This window comes from Anomaloglossus baeobatrachus, chromosome 1 (genome assembly GCF_048569485.1).
Source record: "Anomaloglossus baeobatrachus isolate aAnoBae1 chromosome 1, aAnoBae1.hap1, whole genome shotgun sequence".
Lineage (NCBI taxonomy): Eukaryota > Metazoa > Chordata > Amphibia > Anura > Aromobatidae > Anomaloglossus > Anomaloglossus baeobatrachus.
The window spans coordinates 904,558,653-904,579,276 of record NC_134353.1 but is presented as its reverse complement, the minus strand read 5'-3'; the positions used below and the strand labels follow the sequence as shown (position 1 = coordinate 904,579,276).

The 20,624-nt window shown below is 47.0% G+C and overlaps 1 protein-coding gene across 1 annotated transcript in view; it reads left to right on the top strand.

The window, feature by feature from the left end:
- The window catches only part of EPG5 (ectopic P-granules 5 autophagy tethering factor), a 272,060-nt gene that overhangs the window by 149,264 nt on the left and 102,172 nt on the right, over positions 1 to 20,624 (top strand). The window contains exons 20-23 of the mRNA XM_075327440.1: positions 1,953 to 2,063; positions 2,971 to 3,093; positions 3,183 to 3,349; positions 5,164 to 5,391. Of these exons, the coding sequence (XP_075183555.1) occupies positions 1,953 to 2,063; positions 2,971 to 3,093; positions 3,183 to 3,349; positions 5,164 to 5,391 (629 nt within the window). The remainder of the gene's footprint in view (positions 1 to 1,952; positions 2,064 to 2,970; positions 3,094 to 3,182; positions 3,350 to 5,163; positions 5,392 to 20,624) is intronic.

Here is a 20,624-nt window from a genome sequence, read left to right as displayed (position 1 = left end):
ACTGCTCTTAGGCGGTGCACCTCTCTTTTTGTGCTAACCACAGGTCGGCGTAAGGGCCTCTCTGCTTCTAAGCCGACCTTAGCCCGTTGGATTAGGTCGACCATTTCGGATGCCTACCAGTGTTCTCAGGTGCCTCCCCCGCCGGGGATCAAGGCACACTCGACCAGAGCCGTCGGTGCCTCTTGGGCTTTCAGGCACCAGGCTACGGCTCAACAAGTCTGTCAGGCTGCCACTTGGACTAGCCTGCATACCTTTTCAAAGCACTACCAAGTGCATGCTCATGCTTCGGCAGATGCGAGCTTGGGCAGACGCATCCTTCAGGCGGCTGTCGCCCATTTGTGAAGTTAGGCTCCGCCTACTTCTTAGTTTTTCTGTTTATTCCCACCCATGGACTGCTTTGAGACGTCCCATTGTCTGGGTCTCCCATAGGAACGATAAAGAAAAAGAGAATTTTGTTTACTTACCGTAAATTCTTTTTCTTATAGTTCCGTATTGGGAGACCCAGCACCCTCCCTGTTGCCTGTTGGCAATTTTCTTGTTCCGCGTGTTATCACCGGCTGTTGTCGTGGACAGAGTCTCCGGTTGTTCCGGCTCTTGCTCTGTTTTTACTTGTGGGTGGCTATTCTCCTTCAGCTTTTGCACTAAACTGGCTAGATCTGGTTCTCCAGGGGGTGTATAAGCTCAGAGGGAGGAGCTACACTTTTAAGTGTAGTACTTTGTGTGTCCTCCGGAGGCAGAAGCTAAACACCCATTGTCTGGGTCTCCCAATACGGAACTATAAGAAAAAGAATTTACGGTAAGTAAACAAAATTCTCTTTTTTTCTGAGTCTTCATTGGGGGAGGTCCGGTATCCCCCAATGAAACGAGAGAGAAAGCTGATCGGCTAGGGTGCTAGGTGTCGCACCCCCACCGATGTGGCATTGTTGACCTATCCTAAGGACAGGTCTTCAATAGTTATATAATGGACAACCCCTTTAAGGACATTGTCTAGATTTAGAATAACATGGCTTCTTTCCACTAAGAAAACGCTCCACAGGCTGTATCTATTACTACAGCTCAACTCCATTTAAAGGGGCTGTCCAGTTTTAGATTAAAAGGTTGCAGTCCCTTTTGTAGTTGCAGAGTGCCAAATCATAACCGTGTGCAATGTACACACTGTCAAGATTCCCCTGTGTGAGAGTGGGGTGATCAAGCGCTGACTAAACTCCTGCACTACTCTCATCGACCAGGACACCAACCATCTACTCTCATCTATTGAGAGAAGTGCAGAGTAATCTCTGTATGACCCGAATATGCAAGTTGCATACATATGTTCATGAGGAACACAGAGGGATTGTGACCGTGTGTGCATCTCAGATTCTCATGATTCTTCAGTGTGCAATTCCAGAGAGCAACTGCAGACTTTTCTCCTGAGACTGGACAACCCCTTTGAAGTGAATGGCACTGGACTGCCATACTTGTAGACAGGATTGGCACAGCGTTTTGCAGAAAAGCAGCCATGTTTAAGCATGTACAACCTCTTTAAATTTCAATAAACCGCTTTCGAGTTTCTAATGGCTTTGCAAAAACAATAGATATTTTAGTGGCTGGAAACAAAGATTTGGGGATGCTCAATGTTTTTGTTTCTTGCATTAATTTCCATAGATAGTGTATGCAAAACTTCTGTGATTAAAGACTTAATCCTAGGGGTGTAATTGGAAGCTACCACTCCCCAATTCAAAATGAGTAACTAGATTATAATACTGTATGCTTGTAAAGCAGGGAGGCTTTTTAGGCACCAGGACTCGAGGTAGGACTGCTACCCCTGCATTCCTTAAAGCTGCACCCCAGCCTGATCCCTTTGTTTTTGGATTGGCAAGGAATTCCAATAGAGCCTGCTTTATAGATAAAATCTAGTAAGTAACACCATACTCTATAGATTATTCTTACTGATATAATGCTTGTGTTGCCAGGATGCACTGGGCTACCACTGTGACCGGGGTATACTTTCTTCATTTGTGGGATGGATCGTCGCTGGCAACGTGACTCCTTCTTTCATAGATTCCAACTACAACCCCTCACAGGTTAGTCTACAACAGCAGCGTAGACCTCGATCCAGCTGCCATGGTTTTGTAATCCTGGACAAGCTCTTTAAGAAATGAATATTCTTTAAAATGACTTATTTGTAGATGGAATTAAGGACCTTTTACGAATTTTTTTTCAAGTTGAACTGAACACTTGATGTAATAGTGGCTGCCGAGAGGAATCTCTCCTCTCCATTGCAGAGATATTTGCAACCATAGTTTTTAGAACCTAATCAGTGACGTTTTGTTAAGTCCAAGTGAGTGTTATCAGATAGATTGTTTAACTGGGGGGGTGTACTTCTTCTCCCTGTATGATGCTGACCAATCATAAGCAGGCAGTAGAAACAGTGGAAAAAGGACACGCCCCTAACATAGCATAGAGCAGTGTGTGATGATACAGCTCTGGCCTCCTGGTCTAACCTTTCTGACCTGGTGATATTATTCTCCAAGTCACTACAATTACAGTGATTTTAAACTTATGTAGGAATTTTACATATATTTTAGTAGTTAAATAAAGTTTTGAATTTTTGTAAACAAAAAAATTTAGAGCCAACCCTTTTTTTATATTTTCTTTCCATTGATGCAGCTGATGAACTCTTTTTTTTTTTTTTTTTTTTTTTTATTTATTTATTTTTGGCTGGAGGGTTGTTATTTAATATAATTTTTATGGTTTTTTTTTTACATTTTTATTGGTCCCCATCGGCCTCTACAGTACATTGCAGTATTGGTGTATGGCAGAGAGGCTAGTCTCTTGGCAGCCCATCACACCGCACAGTTGTGTCAAATAGGAAGGGATCTACATTGATGTATGTAACTATGCCGTCATTTGCACTGCATTGTGCAGGCTCATCTCCTGAGCTGTGCTTGCCGATAATACTTGTGTTTCTGTGATTGCTCTCGCCTTCAGATATGGTTTTCATGGACTGTTCTTAATACGGAGTCTTTATTTGAAGAGGATTCGCAGTTACGCCGAGTGTTGGAATATGAACTACTCAGCCATTCTTCTATGAGTCCAGACCAGGCTCTGAAGGTATGTCACCGTCCGGTCATCACCCCCTTTAAGCTCTAGATCTGTACCTCGCTCCATACGTACGTTCTTCTTTTGCTTTTCCCTTTCAGAAAGCCCAGCAGCAGTTGAAGTTGCCCATTGTGCCTTCTGTACAGAGGTTGATGATTTACCGCTGGGCTCACCAAGCGATGGCCACACCAGCAGATCATCCCCTCTTACCTTTTTTTTGGCAGAAATTTTTCCTCCTATATCTGAATCGTCCGGGACCACAATACGGGTACGATCATTATGCAGATATTTATTTCTTAAGGGGTTTAACCACTTCACAACATCCGCTGAACATGTACGGCACAGTGGGAGGTGCGTTCCCGCAAACCGGTACAATTGTGTTGGCCCTTCTGCGGCACTGGCGAAGTCAGGAAGGGGTTTCAGCTATGTGTCATGGCATTTCTGTAGTAAGGAAAGCACACTTACGGAGTACGTGTCTCCAGAAGCACGAGCTGGGCACTACAATGTACTGGACACTACAGTGGCAGATTTGTAATTTTCACTCTGCAACATCAATTGCTTCTTGTTTCTGGAAAGCACCCATGAAGTCAAAATCATCAGTACACCTGTAGATAAATTACTAGAGGGGTGTAATTTCAAAAATGGAATCACTTGGGATGAGGTGTGATTCATTCTGCTATTCTGGCACTTAGGCACTCTGTATATGGACTCTGCAAAATATTGTACAAAAATTTGTACTCCAAGAGTCAAATAACGCTCCTTCAATCCTGAGTCTCGCCGTGTGGCTAAGCAGCACTATACAGCCACATAAGGGGTATTGCCACGTGCAACAGAGATGTTTTAAGATGGGGTCACTTATGGGGGTTCTGCTTTTCTCTCACCTCAGGGGCTCTGCCAATGTGACATGGCACAGAAAAACCATAACCGCAAAATCTGCAGTATAATATGGCGCTCGTTCCCTTCTGAGCTTCGCACTGTGTCTCAAAAAAAATTTTCAACCACATATGGGGATCATCGTACTCAGGAGAAATTGTACAACAAACTATCATTTATTTTTTCCCATTACCGCTTTTGAAAATTAAAAACTTGGGACAAAAGCAACATTTTACTGGAAAAGAAATGGTAATTTCCATTTACTCAGCCCAATGTTAAACAATTCCGTGTATCGGAATGCTCACTAATACCCTAGCTGAATTCTGAGAGAGGTGTAGTTTCCAATATGGGGTGACTTGTTGGGGTTTCTACTGTTTAATCATGTCAGGGGCTCTTCAAATGTAACATGTATTCAAATCATTTCCAGCCAAAATGGCGCTCCTTCCCATTTGAACCCTGCCGTGAATCCAAACAGTAGTATACACCACAGGTAGCTGCGTACTCAGGAGAATTTGCAGAACAAATTGTATAGTGCATTTTCTCCTGTCACCCTTGTGAAAATAAACAATTTGGGTCTAAAGCAACATTTTTGTGGGAAAAATTTTGATTTTTTATTTTTACGGTTCAACATTATAAAACTCTGTGAAGCCCCCGGGGGTTCCAGATGCTCGCCACACATCTACATAAATTCCTTGAGGGGTGTAGTTTCCAAAATGGGGTCACTTGTGGGGGGTTTCCACTGTTTAGGCAGATCAGGGGCTCCATACATGTGACATGGCATCTGCTATCCTAGACAATTTTGTGTCCCAAAAGTAAATTGGCGCTCCTTCCCTTTTCGAGCCCTGCTGTGCACCCAAACAGTAGATTTCCACCACATATGGGGTATTGGCATACTCAGGAGAAATTGTACAACAAATTGTACGGTGCATTTTCTAATGTTACCCTTGAGAAAATGCAAAATTTGGGGTAAAGTAATATCTTTGTGGGAAAAAGTTAAAATTTTAATTTATTTCCTTCCACACTCCTTTAGTTCCTGTGAACGCCTGAAGACGTCGTGTGACATAACTTCCTGGTTTAAGGGCATAAACATCAAACGTTTGAAAATTTTCACCAAAGTTCTGATATTTTCACACATCTACATGTATGATATCTGCAAAGTACAAAAAAATAAATAAATTAAAATACCTTTTTTTTTCTATCATTCTATAGATTGGCAGTAGAGGGCTGTATTGGGAAGAGGTTCTTCAACAGCTCAGCTCACCATCACCTCCTGAAACAGATGAAACGTCGTCTGATGGAAGTGGCCGATTTTCACCATTCAGCCAGCAAAGCGCTGCGAGTCCTTGTCCCTCTTGACGGGTCTCCCGTTTTCTCGGATTCGGGGAGCAGCACACCTGAATGTTTGTCGTCTCCCGATCTGCACAAAGAGCTGGTGAAGTAAGTGATGCCAGATTGTTGGGTGTTTAATGAGAAATTTCTTGATCAGGTGGTAGTAATTGTGTGTTATGAAGAGATATTTATGGGCGTGGGGGCCCATGACCAACTTTTTTGTACCTCTCACCATACCAGAAAGGTCTGATCAAACATCTGTGCAAATCGGTCCAAACACAGACTGGCTGACCTAGACTCAGACCAACACCAATCTGTCAAGCTCTGGTCGGGAGACTTGTGTGCATGAACGGCTGAAGCAGCCCTAACACTCACTGATTCCTCACCATAGATAATGTAATGTAATAAGCTGAGTGTATGCGAGTATGTATATGTGTGTGTATGTCCGCTAAATGACTCAGGGAGCGTCATAGACTATGAGGGGAAAATTTAACCCCGCACTTTACAGTTATTCGCCAAAAAAACCTGCTTACATTAAAGTCAATGGAGCTGGGAGCTACCGGTCATTAATAGGAGCTGTGATTGGTTGCTATAGGAACAAAGGACATTCATAGTATAAGAAGCTTGTGTGAGGTAATATGATGTCAGTGGAGAGACGGATAGAGACAGAAAGACTGAGACAGACATGGAGAGAGACAGAGAGAGACAGAGGCAGACGGAGAGAGAGAGAAACAGACAGACGGATAGAGAGACAGAGAGAGAGAGAAACAGCAATAGATGGATAGAGAGAGAGAGACAGACAGAATTAGAGAGAACGATAGAGAAGCAGACAGGGAGAGAGACAGACGGATAGAGAGACAGAGAGAGAGAAAGCGAGAGATGGATAGAGAGACATGGAAAGAGAGACAGACAGAGAGACTAAAGGCTACTTTACACACTGCGATATCGGTCCCGATATCGCTAGTGTGGGTACCCGCCCCCATCTGTTGCGCGACACGGGCAAATCGCTGCCCGTGCCGCACAACATCGCCCAGACCCGTCACACATACTCACCTGCCCGGCGACGTCGCTGTGACCGGCGAACCGCCTCCTTTCTAAGGGGGCGGTCCGTGCGGCGTCACAGCGACGTCACGGAGCGGCCGCCCAATAGCAGCGGAGGGGCGGAGATGAGCGGGACGTAACATCCCGCCCACCTCCTTCCTTCCTCATAGCGGCCGGGAGGCAGGTAAGGAGAGCTTCCTCGTTCCTGCGGCGTCACACATACCGATGTGTGCTGCCGCAGGAGCGACGAACTACATCGTTACTGCTGCAGTAACGATAATCGAGAATGGACCCCCATGTCACCGATGAGCGATTTTGCACGTTTTTGCAGCGATGCAAAATCGCTCATCGGTATCACACGCAGCAACATCGCTAATGCGGCCGGATGTGCGTCACAAATTCCGTGACCCCAACGACTCCGCATTAGCGATGTCGCAGCGTGTAAAGCCCCCTTTAGGCTAGTTTCACACACCGGCTTTTCGCGGGTTTGCCGGATTCGGCGCACGCCAGTACAGTGTATACAGTACAATGGCAGCACGACAAGCGCCAGTCACATGCTGTCATGTGACCAGCGCATGTGACCCGGAAGTTGCGGCGCTGCCATTGTACTGTATACACTGTACTGGCGTGCGCCAAATCCGGCAAACCAGCGAAAAGCCGGATGTGGGAAACGGCCCTAAGAGAGAGACAGACACAGAGAAACGGATACAGAGAGAAACAGAGGTAGGGAGAAAGGGAGACAGACAGAGAGATGGGAAGAGGGAGACGGAGAAATAGAGAGACAGGGAGAGATGGATAGAGAGAGGCAGAGAAACGGAGAGAGAGAGAGAGAGAGAGAGGCTGACAGAGACTGGGAGAAAGCCAGACAAATAGAGACACAGACGGAGAGCCTAAGAGAGAGACAGACACAGAGAAACGGATAGAGAGATATAGAGAGAGGCAGACAGAGAGACAGAGAGAGGCAGAGAGACATAGAGAGACAGACACAGAGAAACGGATAGAGAGATATAGAGAGGCAGACAGAGAGACAGAGAGAGGCAGAGAGACATAGAGAGGCAGACAGAGAAACAGAGAGAGACAGACAGAGAAACAGAGAGAGACAGACAGAAACAGAGAGAGGCAGACAGAGAAACAGAGAGAGGCAGACAAACAGAGAGAGGCAGACAGAGAAACAGAGAGAGGCAGACAGAGAAACAGAGAGAGGCAGACAGAGAAACAGAGAGGCAGACAAACAGAGAGAGGCAGACAGAGAAACAGAGAGAGGCAGACAGAGAAACAGAGAGGCAGACAGAGAAACAGAGAGAGGCAGACAAACAGAGAGAGGCAGACAGAGAAACAGAGAGAGACTGACAGTGAGAGAAACAGAGAGAGACTGACAGTGAGAGAGACAGAGAGAGGCAGACAGAAAAACAGAGAAACGGAGAGAGACAGACAGAGAAACAGAGGCAGACAGAGAAACAGAGAAAGACGGACAGTGAGAGAGACAGAGAGAGGCAGACAGAAAAACAGAGAAACAGAGAGAGACAGACAGAGAAACAGAGAGAGGCAGACAGAGAAACAGAGAGGCAGACAGAGAAACAGAGAGGCAGACAGAGAAACAGAGAGAGACAGACAGAGAAACAGAGAGAGACGGACAGTGAGAGAGACAGAGAGGCAGACAGAGAAACAGAGAGAGAGACAGAGAAACCGAGAGAGACAGACAAACAGAGAGAGGCAGACAGAGAAACAGAGGCAGACAGAGAAACAGAGAAAGACGGACAGTGAGAGAGACAGAGAGAGGCAGACAGAAAAACAGAGAAACAGAGAGAGACAGACAGAGAAACAGAGAGAGGCAGACAGAGAAACAGAGAGGCAGACAGAGAAACAGAGAGGCAGACAGAGAAACAGAGAGAGACAGACAGAGAAACAGAGAGAGACGGACAGTGAGAGAGACAGAGAGGCAGACAGAGAAACAGAGAGAGAGACAGAGAAACCGAGAGAGACAGACAAACAGAGAGAGGCAGACAGAGAAACAGAGAGAGACGGACAAACAGAGAGAGGCAGACAGAGAAACAGAGAGAGACAGACAGAGAAACAGAGGCAGACAGAGAAACAGAGAGGCAGACAGAGAAACAGAGAGAGACGGACAGTGAGAGAGACAGAGAGAGGCAGACAGAAAAACAGAGAAACAGAGAGAGACAGAGAAACAGAGAGAGACAGACAGAGAAACAGAGAGAGGCAGACAGAGAAACAGAGAGGCAGACAGAGAAACAGAGAGGCAGACAGAGAAACAGAGAGAGACAGACAGAGAAACAGAGAGAGACGGACAGTGAGAGAGACAGAGAGGCAGACAGAGAAACAGAGAGAGAGACAGAGAAACCGAGAGAGACAGACAAACAGAGAGAGGCAGACAGAGAAACAGAGAGAGACGGACAAACAGAGAGAGGCAGACAGAGAAACAGAGAGAGACAGACAGAGAAACAGAGGCAGACAGAGAAACAGAGAGGCAGACAGAGAAACAGAGAGAGACGGACAGTGAGAGAGACAGAGAGAGGCAGACAGAAAAACAGAGAAACAGAGAGAGACAGAGAAACAGAGAGAGACAGACAGAGAAACAGAGAGAGGCAGACAGAGAAACAGAGAGGCAGACAGAGAAACAGAGAGGCAGACAGAGAAACAGAGAGAGACAGACAGAGAAACAGAGAGAGACGGACAGTGAGAGAGACAGAGAGGCAGACAGAGAAACAGAGAGAGAGAGACAGAGAAACCGAGAGAGACAGACAAACAGAGAGAGGCAGACAGAGAAACAGAGAGAGACGGACAGTGAGAGAGACAGAGAGGCAGACAGAGAAACAGAGAGAGAGAGAGACAGAGAAACCGAGAGAGACAGACAAACAGAGAGAGGCAGACAGAGAAACAGAGAGAGACGGACAGTGAGAGAGACAGAGAGGCAGACAGAGAAACAGAGAGAGAGAGAGACAGAGAAACCGAGAGAGACAGACAAACAGAGAGAGGCAGACAGAGAAACAGAGAGAGACGGACAGTGAGAGAGACAGAGAGGCAGACAGAGAAACAGAGAGAGAGAGAGAGACAGACAGAGAAACCGAGAGAGACAGACAAACAGAGAGAGGCAGACAGAGAAACAGAGAGACGCTTAGTTACTATCCCGGGCACCGCCGGGTACTACTACTACATTACTAATAACTAAATTATACAAATTCATAAAAGACCGGAACTCACAAAAGTTTTCTATTTTTAGTAGTTTATTTTAATTTCTATGAATAAATAAACTGTCAAAAAAGAATAAAACTTTTTTTTGTGAGTGCCGGTCTTCTATAAATTTGTGAAATTTGGGTATGCCAACCCATCACTTGTGTACCACAACAGGGGAGTGCCTGCCTGGAAATTATAAGTGTATACTAAATTATACAGTATGTGAAGGAACATGATTACATAAGGTGTATAATTCTATATGGATACCACTATATGTGCAGGAGTATAAAGATTCATATACCGGATATATGAGACATATGCAGCCAATGGACTAATCCGTGATTGAAAGGGAGAAGCACTGTAAAAATCAACGTGGTCATATAGAAAACCAAATAAAAAAAGTATGCTTTATTAGAAAAAAAATGGATGAAAATGAATATGAATGGTGGGCAAAAAAGGGGCATGAATTATAAAGGACCCACAAATTATCTTATAATAAAGGTATAATGTACATCAGCCAAAAATACAATAAATGCATACCAGGCAGATAAATATAGATATAATAACAAAAAATACTAGTAGGCCTGTGATATTGTAAACTACTGCATGCAATAAAGCAGTCACAGTAATAATGAATGCACAGCAATGGGGGTAGAAAATGAGGATCAATATCAAATGGGTCGTAAGGTAAGAAAATGTATGTGAAAAGGTATGATAAGGATCGTGATGGGTTTAAGAAATAAGCAGAAAAGTGTCAGAGCAATCAGATAGGAGTTATATGCCACATAGTGCTGTAATAAGAAATACCCGATGGTGATGAAGGCCTGTAAAGTGTGACGCCAAACCCCGACGCGCGTTTCGACAAACCTTCCTGGATATATTTTTATTATATCGCCATATTTATCTACCTATTATGCATTTATTGTATTTCTTTGCTGATATACATTATACCTTTTAGTATGGCATAATTTGTGGGTCCTTTAGAATTGATTAGGGTGTACATGCCCCTTTTTTTTACCTGTAGTAAGCAGACGTGTGTATAGATTTTAATCCATTTTTTTCTAATAAAATATAATTTTTTTTTATTTGCTTTTGTATATGACTGTCGGTTTTTCCAGTGCTTCATATGTCAGGGTTAAAATGACGACGATGATGGTGAGACTCAAAAGGTCTCTCAGGATCTGACTGCTGTTTCTAATCATAATGTCTTGTGTGCACACGAGAATGAAGAATAACTGGACAGCAAGTCAGTTACATCTATCTCCATGACTGGCACTGACCAAGTGGTCTTTATTATTTGAAAAAACCCTAGACCGAGCAGTAAGGGGGTGTAAACAAAAATTTTAGTCCAATCAAGTATCGTAGGTTGGGGCTTCATGACATATAGGATCTGCATATCCTCTCTTTGATTGGACAGTCCAGACTCCAGGAATTTCTTTTGTCCATCTGTCTCGGGTGCAAACAGGATACGGCAGCCATCTTTGACAATACATTTGCTGATATATATATATTGTTTTAAGGGAGAATACACTGAATATGCAATATACCTATATAACCGTATTAGTAAAAGAGTAAAAGAGAACAAAGACATGCATAGATATGTGTGTTAGTTTACATCTTACTAAACTATATACCTGAATCTATGAATTGGCTGAATTAAGTATTTTTGTATACTCAATTCTTGTCCTCAACAGTCCCACCTAAAGACTTACTTCTGCCATTTCTGATTTCTTAGGGTACTGTGTTCCCTTAAGAAGAGAGGTAGAAAGATCTGTTGAAAAACCTGCCTAACTGAACGTTGAAACATGGGCAGAAAGGGGAAAGGGGTTTTCTTCACCGGTTTGAGACCAAGGACTCCTAGGCGAGTCCTCACCCTTTGTAGTTGGACTTTCCCATGCCTCAAGGTTCTCTAAGTCCTCTCTTCTAACTGTTCTGGCAATGCTGGTCTGAGACTGTACAGGTTTTCTGACAAGGATAAGTATGAGCAGAACGCTCAGTGCAGCTCTGGTTGATCAACCCTTCTGCAATGCGAGGTGTGGATCCATAGATGTTTCTGCGGTTGGATCGGCTCCTCTAGTGTTGACTCATGGCTCTTTCTCGTTTGTCCTTTAGGATCAATCAGTCTCCTGACTGGAGACCATATGCTACTAGCTCTGATTTAAGATCTGGAATTGGAAAATACACCTGTTTATCACACTATTCAGTCAATTATATAAAAATTGTACATGCCTGTGTTAAACCAAAAAACATCTTACATAAAGACCTGTTTATTACGAAAAGAAAAGAAAACATATACATTTTATACACGATTTACTAGTTTCCACTTTTCTATAAAATATACACTTTTTGTAAACACTTTTTTTTTTTTTTTTTTTTTTTTTTTTTTTTTATACATACCACCTTCATGTGCTTCTCAACAATAATGTCGTTTTCTGCACTGGAATGCCTCTGACCAAACCTGGAGAGAAATCTACACAACACGCACAGACTTGCATACAACGTGCTCATGATATACATCTATAATCAGTTTGCAGTCTCTAAAAAATGGGTAGAGTAGGTGCAGGGTGTTTCTGCGGATTCTTTACAGTTTTCTTTAACGTTCCTTTGGGAGACCCAGACCTTGGGTGTATAGCTTCTGCCTCCGGAGGACACACAAAGTACTACACCTAAAAGGTGTAGCTCCTCCCTCTGAGCCTATACACCCCCTGGTGAACCAGTCACAACCAAGTTTTTCGCTTTGTGTTCAGGAGGCATACATCCACACATGCATTCTCATATGATTTTTTCCTTTTTTTGGAAGAAGATTGAAGAAATGCGGGTCCACGTCTGCACTCCCGGCATGTCCCTTCTCACCCCACTGTGTCGGTGGTGTTGTAAGGTTGATTTCCAAGGCTGGAGCCTTGCATGCCGTGCTCCTTCACCATCCCTCCTGGGCTCTGGATTGAAGTGGGAGCCAGCACGGTCTCCATGCCTGGCAGGAGACCGGTCTCCGGCCACAGCCCCTTGAGGACCCTGCTGGACCGGAGCACTCACCCCCAGGGACCTGGCCCTGTGTCTCAGCAGCTAAGTACCTTGAGACGTTCATATGTTGGGGGTCCCTGTCATTTATTGTGGGGGGAGAGTGTGTTTACTGTGTTTTTTAGCATTTCCGGCCGGTCCTCTGGCTTTTCTCTCGAGAACCGCGCCGATGGTGCCTGCGCGTCGGCCTCGCTGCTTAAATTTAGGCCCCGGCTTCGCCAGAGGCCTAGTTTCTGTTACCTGCCTTCGCATGTCACTCATGCTGAGGGACAGGCATGGCCCCTCCCGGTGGCCGTCCTGCACAGGGGAGGGACCCTCCTCACTGCTTGTGTGCGACTCCCCCCCCTGCAGGCCTCTATGGCCCTCCAGATTCCGCCCTTCCTACAGGGACGCCCAAGGTTCCGCCCCCTCTCTTCGCTCCGGCGGCCATTTTCTTGGGCAGGTTTCACTCTGTTCTGGCCCGTCCTGCACTCTGCATCCCTGCTGAGGTGCTGTGCATTGGGGGTCCGGGCTTCGGGATCTGGAGGGCACACAACACTGCTTCCAGCGGTCTGGTAAGCCACAGCCGGTCTCCGGTTGTGGACCTCTGCTATATTCTCCCTGGGATTCATTCCCTTTATAGAAGCTGTTTCCCCCCACTCAGGCAGCATGTCTCACACAAGGAGCAAGGCTCCAAAGCTTTATGCTGTATATGCTGCATGTAAGCTTCCGCTGCCTGAAGCGAGCACCTATCCACATTGTGAGGTCTGCTCTAACTTGGAGGTGCCACGGCCTGGGGTCTCGGCCCCAGTGGTCTCTCAGGCTGCTCCTGCACATGTGGCTGAACCCCCGGCCTGGGTAGAGTCCTTTTCTAGGTCTATCTCCCAGTCATTTGCTGAGTCCATGGGACTTCTGTCCAGGACTTTGATGAATATGCATCAGCCCCCTTCACAGGGTGCCTCTAATGCTCTTGCTAAGGGGCCTTTAGGACTGGCGCTCACAGAGGATTCATCATCAGGGCACGGACCCCGTCCGTCTAAGAGGCTCCGCAGGGTTCCCTCTCCCTCCTCATCCCGTGGCTCTGATTCAAGGGCTGAGGACTCGCAGGATGAGGAGGATGTCTATACAGGGGGCTCGGAGGCTAACTCCATGTGCCCCACTGCTCCTTCCGAGGGTGACTCAGAATTTAGTGACTTGATTGCTTCCATTAATTCTGTACTGGATCTCAATCCGCCAGTATCAGAGGAGCAACCCTCTCTGGCAGAAAAGCACCAGTTTACCTCGCCTAAGAGAGTAAAGAGTGTGTTCTTTAACCACTCCAGTTTTCAGGCCGCTGTGACCAAACCCAGGGCCTGTCCTGACAAACGCTTCCCAAAGCATGGTTCTGATGACCGTTTTCCCTTTCCACCTGAGGTGGTCAAGGAGTGGGCTCACTCCCCAAAGGTAGATCCTCCGGTGTCTAGGCTCTCAGCCCGGACCGTTGTGTCGGTGGCTGATGGCACTTCCCTTAAGGATGCCACTGACCGTCAGATTGACCTTCTGGCCAAATCCGTGTATGAAGCGGTGGGGGCCGCGTTTTCTCCAACTTTTGCAGCAGTGTGGGCTCTCAAAGCCATCTCTGCTAGTCTGGAGGAGATGCATTCCCTCACCAGGGAATCTATGCCCGAGATGGTTGCCTTAACTTCTCAAGCTTCAGCTTTTTCTTCTTATGCCATGTCTGCCATGCTGGAGGTTTCTCACCGCGCTGTGGTGGCTTCGGCTAATTCCCTCGTTATCCGCAGGACCTTGTGGCTTCGAGAGTGGAAGGCAGATGCTTCTTCAAAGAAGTACCTTGCTGGGCTCCCTTTTGCTGGTTCCCGGCTGTTCGGTGAACAGCTGGATGAAATTATTAAAGAGGCTACTGGCGGGAAGAGTACTTCCATGCCACAAACCAAGACCAGGAAACCTGCCCAGAGTAGGATTCAGTCGAGGTTTCGCTCCTTTCGTTCCTCCAACTGGTCGTCCTCTAAGCCCTCCGCCTCGTCCGCTAACTCAGCCAAGGACCAGAAATCCAACTGGCGCTCCAGAGCACGTCCGCAGAAGACCGCAGGAGGTCCTGCCACTAAAGGCCCCGTCACACACAGAGATAAATCTTTGGCAGATCTGTGGTTGCAGTGAAATCATGGACATATTGTTCCATTTGTACACAGCCACAAACCTGGCACTGATTGTCCACAATTTCACTGCAACCACAGATCTGCCGCAGATTTAGCTCTGTGTGTGACAGGGCCTTAAGGCAGCCTCCTCGTGACTCTCTGTCCGATCCAGCCACGTCCTTAGTCGGTGGCAGGCTCTCCCACTTTGGCGACGCTTGGTTTCAACAAGTCTCCGATCAGTGGGTGAGAGATACAGTTAGGTCCAGAAATATTTGGACAGTGACACAAGTTTTGTTATTTTAGCTGTTTACAAAAACATGTTCAGAAATACAATTATATATATAATATGGGCTGAAAGTGCACACTCCCAGCTGCAATAGGAGAGTTTTCACATCCAAATCGGAGAAAGGGTTTAGGAATCATAGCTCTGTAATGCATAGCCTCCTCTTTTTCAAGGGACCAAAAGTAATTGGACAAGGGACTCTAAGGGCTGCAATTAACTCTGAAGGCGTCTCCCTCGTTAACCTGTAATCAATGAAGTAGTTAAAAGGTCTGGGGTTGATTACAGGTGTGTGGTTTTGCATTTGGAAGCTGTTGCTGTGACCAGACAACATGCGGTCTAAGGAACTCTCAATTGAGGTGAAGCAGAACATCCTGAGGCTGAAAAAAAAGAAAAAATCCATCAGAGAGATAGCAGACATGCTTGGAGTAGCAAAATCAACAGTCGGGTACATTCTGAGAAAAAAGGAATTGACTGGTGAGCTTGGGAACTCAAAAAGGCCTGGGCGTCCACGGATGACAACAGTGGTGGATGATCGCCGCATACTTTCTTTGGTGAAGAAGAACCCGTTCACAACATCAACTGAATTCCAGAACACTCTCAGTGAAGTAGGTGTATCTGTCTCTATGTCAACAGTAAAGAGAAGACTCCATGAAAGTAAATACAAAGGGTTCACATCTAGATGCAAACCATTCATCAATTCCAAAAATAGACAGGCCAGAGTTAAATTTGCTGAAAAACACCTCATGAAGCCAGCTCAGTTCTGAAAAAGTATTCTATGGACAGATGAGACAAAGATCAACCTGTACCAGAATGATGGGAAGAAAAAAGTTTGGAGAAGAAAGGGAACGGCACATGATCCAAGGCACACCACATCCTCTGTAAAACATGGTGGAGGCAACGTGATGGCATGGGCATGCATAGCTTTCAATGGCACTGGGTCACTTGTGTTTATTGATGACATAACAGCAGACAAGAGTAGCCGGATGAATTCTGAAGTGTACCGGGATATACTTTCAGCCCAGATTCAGCCAAATGCCGCAAAGTTGATCGGACGGCGCTTCATAGTACAGATGGACAATGACCCCAAGCATACAGCCAAAGCTACCCAGGAGTTCATGAGTGCAAAAAAGTGGAACATTCTGCAATGGCCAAGTCAATCACCAGATCTTAACCCAATTGAGCATGCATTTCACTTGCTCAAATCCAGACTTAAGACGGAAAGACCCACAAACAAGCAAGACCTGAAGGCTGCGGCTGTAAAGGCCTGGCAAAGCATTAAGAAGGAGGAAACCCAGCGTTTGGTGATGTCCATGGGTTCCAGACTTAAGGCAGTGATTGCCTCCAAAGGATTCGCAACAAAATATTGAAAATAAAAATATTTTGTTTGGGTTTGGTTTATTTGTCCAATTACTTTTGACCTCCTAAAATGTGGAGTGTTTGTAAAGAAATGTGTACAATTCCTACAATTTCTATCAGATATTTTTGTTCAAACCTTCAAATTAAACGTTACAATCTGCACTTGAATTCTGTTGTAGAGGTTTCATTTCAAATCCAATGTGGTGGCATGCAGAGCCCAACTCGCGAAAATTGTGTCACTGTCCAAATATTTCTGGACCTAACTGTATCATCTCTCACGGCTACAGGATAGAATTTTCTTCCAGCCCGCCAAACAGATTTTTTCTCTCAACTCCCCCCTGCTCCAGGGCCGCCGTCTTTTCACAGGGCGTGGCAGCCTTGCAGGCCAACGTAGTAGTTGAACCAGTTCCCGCCCGGGAACAGTTCAGAGGTTTCTACTCAAACCTCTTCCTAGTTCCCAAAAAGAACGGTACCTTCAGGCCCATCCTGGATCTCAAGCTTCTCAACAAGCATGTTCGGGTGCGGCACTTTCTCATGGAGTCCCTGCGATCAGTCATTGCCTCAATGACCCAAGGGGATTTTCTGGCGTCCATCGACATCAGAGATGCCTATCTGCATGTGCCCATTGCGGTTTCACACTAGCGTTGGCTACGCTTTGCAATAGGAGACGATCATTTCCAATTCATGGCTCTCCCCTTCGGGTTAGCCACGGCCCCTCGGGTTTTCACCAAGGTCATGGCAGCCGTGATTGCGGTTCTGCACCTTCAGGGGTTGGCAGTGCTCCCCTACCTGGACGACCTTCTAGTCAAAGCGCCATCCAGCGCAGACTGTCAGCGTAGTGTCTCGCTCACTCTCAGCACTCTAGCCCAATTCGGGTGGCTTGTCAATCTTCCCAAATTCACTTTGACTCCGACCCAGAGTCTCACGTACCTAGGGATGCAGTTCGAGACTCTGCCGGCACTTGTGAAGTTGCCCCTAGACAAACAGCTGTCACTCCAGTTGGTGGTGCGCTCTCTCCTGAGGCCCCGCCGTTATACCCTCAGGCGTCTGATGCAGGTGCTGGGTCAAATGGTGGCGTCCATGGAGGCTGTTCCCTTTGCCCAGTTCCATCTGCGCCCCCTGCAGCTGGACATTCTTCGCTGTTGGGACAAGCGGCCTTCCTCCTTACACAAGTCAGTGGCTCTGTCGCCACGGACCAAGATCTCTCTTCAGTGGTGGCTTCGGCCCCTCTCCCTGTGTCAAGGGCGCTCCTTCCTGACCCCATCCTGGGTGATTCTCACCACGGATGCCAGTCTATCCGGCTGGGGAGCGGTATGTCTCCACCACAGAGCACAGGGCACTTGGACTCCGTCCGAGTCAGCCCTTTCAATCAATGTGCTGGAAATCAGAGCCGTACTTCTAGCTCTCCTAGCATTTCACCATCTGCTGGCGGGCAGGCACATTCGAGTCCAGTCAGACAACGCGACAGCGGTTGCCTACATCAACCATCAAGGCGGGACACGCAGCCGCCTGGCAATGATGGAGGTACACCGCATTCTTCAATGGGCGGAGGACTCCAGGTCCACCATATCCGCAGTCCACATCCCAGGCGTGGACAACTGGGAGGCAGATTATCTCAGCCGTCAAAGCGTGGACGGTGGCGAGTGGTCCCTGCACCCGGCAGTATTTCAGTCGATCTGCCGCAATTGGGGCACTCCGGACGTGGACCTAATGGCATCCCGTCACAACAACAAAGTTCCTGTCTACGTGGCTCGCTCCCACGATCCTCAGGCCTTCGCCGCGGACGCTCTGGTTCAGGACTGGTCCCAGTTTCGTCTGTCCTACGTGTTTCCCTCTCTAGCCCTCTTGCCCAGAGTCCTGCGCAAGATCAGAATGGAGGGTCGTCGAGTCATCCTCATTGCACCGGACTGGCCCAGGCGGAGCTTGGTATCCGGACCTGCTACAAACTGTCCGTAGAGATGCCGTGGCCTCTCCCGGACCGTCCAGACCTACTCTCGCAAGGTCCGTTCTTCTGCCCGAATTCTGCGGCCCTCATATTGACGGCGTGGCTCTTGAGTCCTGGATTTTGACGGCTTCTGGTATTCCCCCTGAAGTCATCTCCACTATGACTCGGGCCCGTAAGTCTTCGTCCGCTAAGATCTATCACAGGACTTGGAAAATTTTCCTGTCCTGGTGTCGGTCTACCGGCCATTCTCCTTGGCCATTCTCCTTGCCGACCCTTCTGTTTTTTCTACAGTCCGGTCTGCAGCTAGGTCTGTCCCTCAACTCTCTCAAGGGACAGGTTTCGGCCCTGTCAGTCCTGTTCCAGCGGCGTCTCGCTCGGCTGGCTCAGGTCCGCACCTTCATGCAGGGCACGTCTCACATCATCCCGCCTTACTGGCGGCCCTTGGACCCCTGGGACCTTAACTTGGTTCTCACGGTCTTGCAGAAACCCCCCTTTGAGCCCCTTAGGGAGGTTTCTTTGTATCGTCTCTCACAGAAAGTGGCCTTTCTGGTTGCTATAACTTCTCTCAGGAGAGTTTCTGATTTGGCTGCGCTCCCCTCGGAGTCACCCTTTTTAGTCTTTCATCAAGACAAGGTGGTTCTCCGTCCGACTCCTGACTTTCTTCCTAAGGTGGTTTCTCCCTTCCACCTTAACCAGGACATTACCTTACCTTCCTTCTGTCCGGCCCCTGTTCATCGCTTTGAAAAAGCTCTACATACTCTAGATCTGGTGCGTGCTCTCCGGATCTATGTGTCTCGCACCGCTGCGCTTAGGCGGTGTGCCTCTCTTTTTGTGCTAACCACAGGTCGGCGCAAGGGCCTCCCTGCTTCTAAGCTGACCATGGCCCATTGGATTAGGTCGACCATTTCGGACGCCTACCAAAGTTCGCAGGCTCCTCCCCCGCCGGGGATCAAAGCGCACTCGACCAGGGCTGTCGGTGCCTCTTGGGCTTTTCGGCACCAGGCTACGGCTCAGCAAGTCTGTCAGGCTGCCACTTGGGCTAGCCTGCATACCTTCTCGAAGCACTACCAAGTGCATGCTCATGCTTCGGCAGATGCGAGCTTGGGCAGACGCATCCTTCAGGCGGCGGTCGCCCATTTGTGAAGTTAGGTTTCTGCCTACTTCTTAGTTTTTTTGTTTATTTCCCACCTAGGGACTGCTTTGGAACGTCCCAAGGTCTGGGTCTCCCAAAGGAACGTTAAAGAAAAAGAGAATTTTGTTTACTTACCGTAAATTCTTTTTCTTATAGTTCCGTCTTGGGAGACCCAGCACCCTCCCTGTTGCCTGTTGGCAATTTCCTTGTTCCGTGTGTTTTCACATGCTGTTGTCGTGAACAGAGTCTCCGGTTGTTCCGGCTCTTGCTCTGTTCTACTTGTGGGTGGCTATTCTCCTTCAGCTTTTGCACTAAACTGGTTGTGACTGGTTCACCAGGGGGTGTATAGGCTCAGAGGGAGGAGCTACACCTTTTAGGTGTAGTACTTTGTGTGTCCTCCGGAGGCAGAAGCTATACACCCAAGGTCTGGGTCTCCCAAGACGGAACTATAAGAAAAAGAATTTACGGTAAGTAAACAAAATTCTCTTTTTTTTCTCACTTCGTTTTAGGAACATGTCTTACAAGACTGGGTGAATCTGCCCACCTGAGTACTGAACCCTGGTGTCACCAAAGCACACACTGACAATTGTCTTTCACAGATGTTACCTGGGCCATCATTAAGAAGAGCTCTCATGGCAGAGAAAGCTTACCACCCTTTATCCACAGACCTTCCTCAATCAGCTGGCTCCCTGCATGTCACACTCCATTCCTTGTTGTTTTGCTTGTTCCTGTAGGGATTTAAGAACACAAGGAGTGACAGAAGTTACTGACGTGACCGGTGCCACCGAGGCATGGTCTTTATGCATGGTAAAGGACTCCTCAACTCTAGGCCCGTTCACTGCTTCTTGGTCAGCTGCACCTGTGCGGGGATCTCCATCCGATTCCATCAGCTCAGATCTAGACTTTCTCTTCAGCATACCTAATTCATTTGACAACCGTAAAAAATCTACAACCTACATACACCTCTAAAGACTCTTACCCACTCCTGTTCTACCCATCTAGAGAGGGCATTTAATGCGGCACTGCCTCCTGTACCCATAGGATTGGAGGGAGTGGTCGAATTTAGACTACCTCATGTTGTGCAAACCGCAGCATATCCAGTGTAGAATCGACCAACATCTTGTTCCATCTATAAAAACAAAAACTAAAAAATATACATTAGATCATTCTTATAACTTTAACTCTGGCCATAATACAGTTAGTGGTCATCTATACTTAACATGACTGAAAATACTAAATAAATAAACAAATAAACATAAC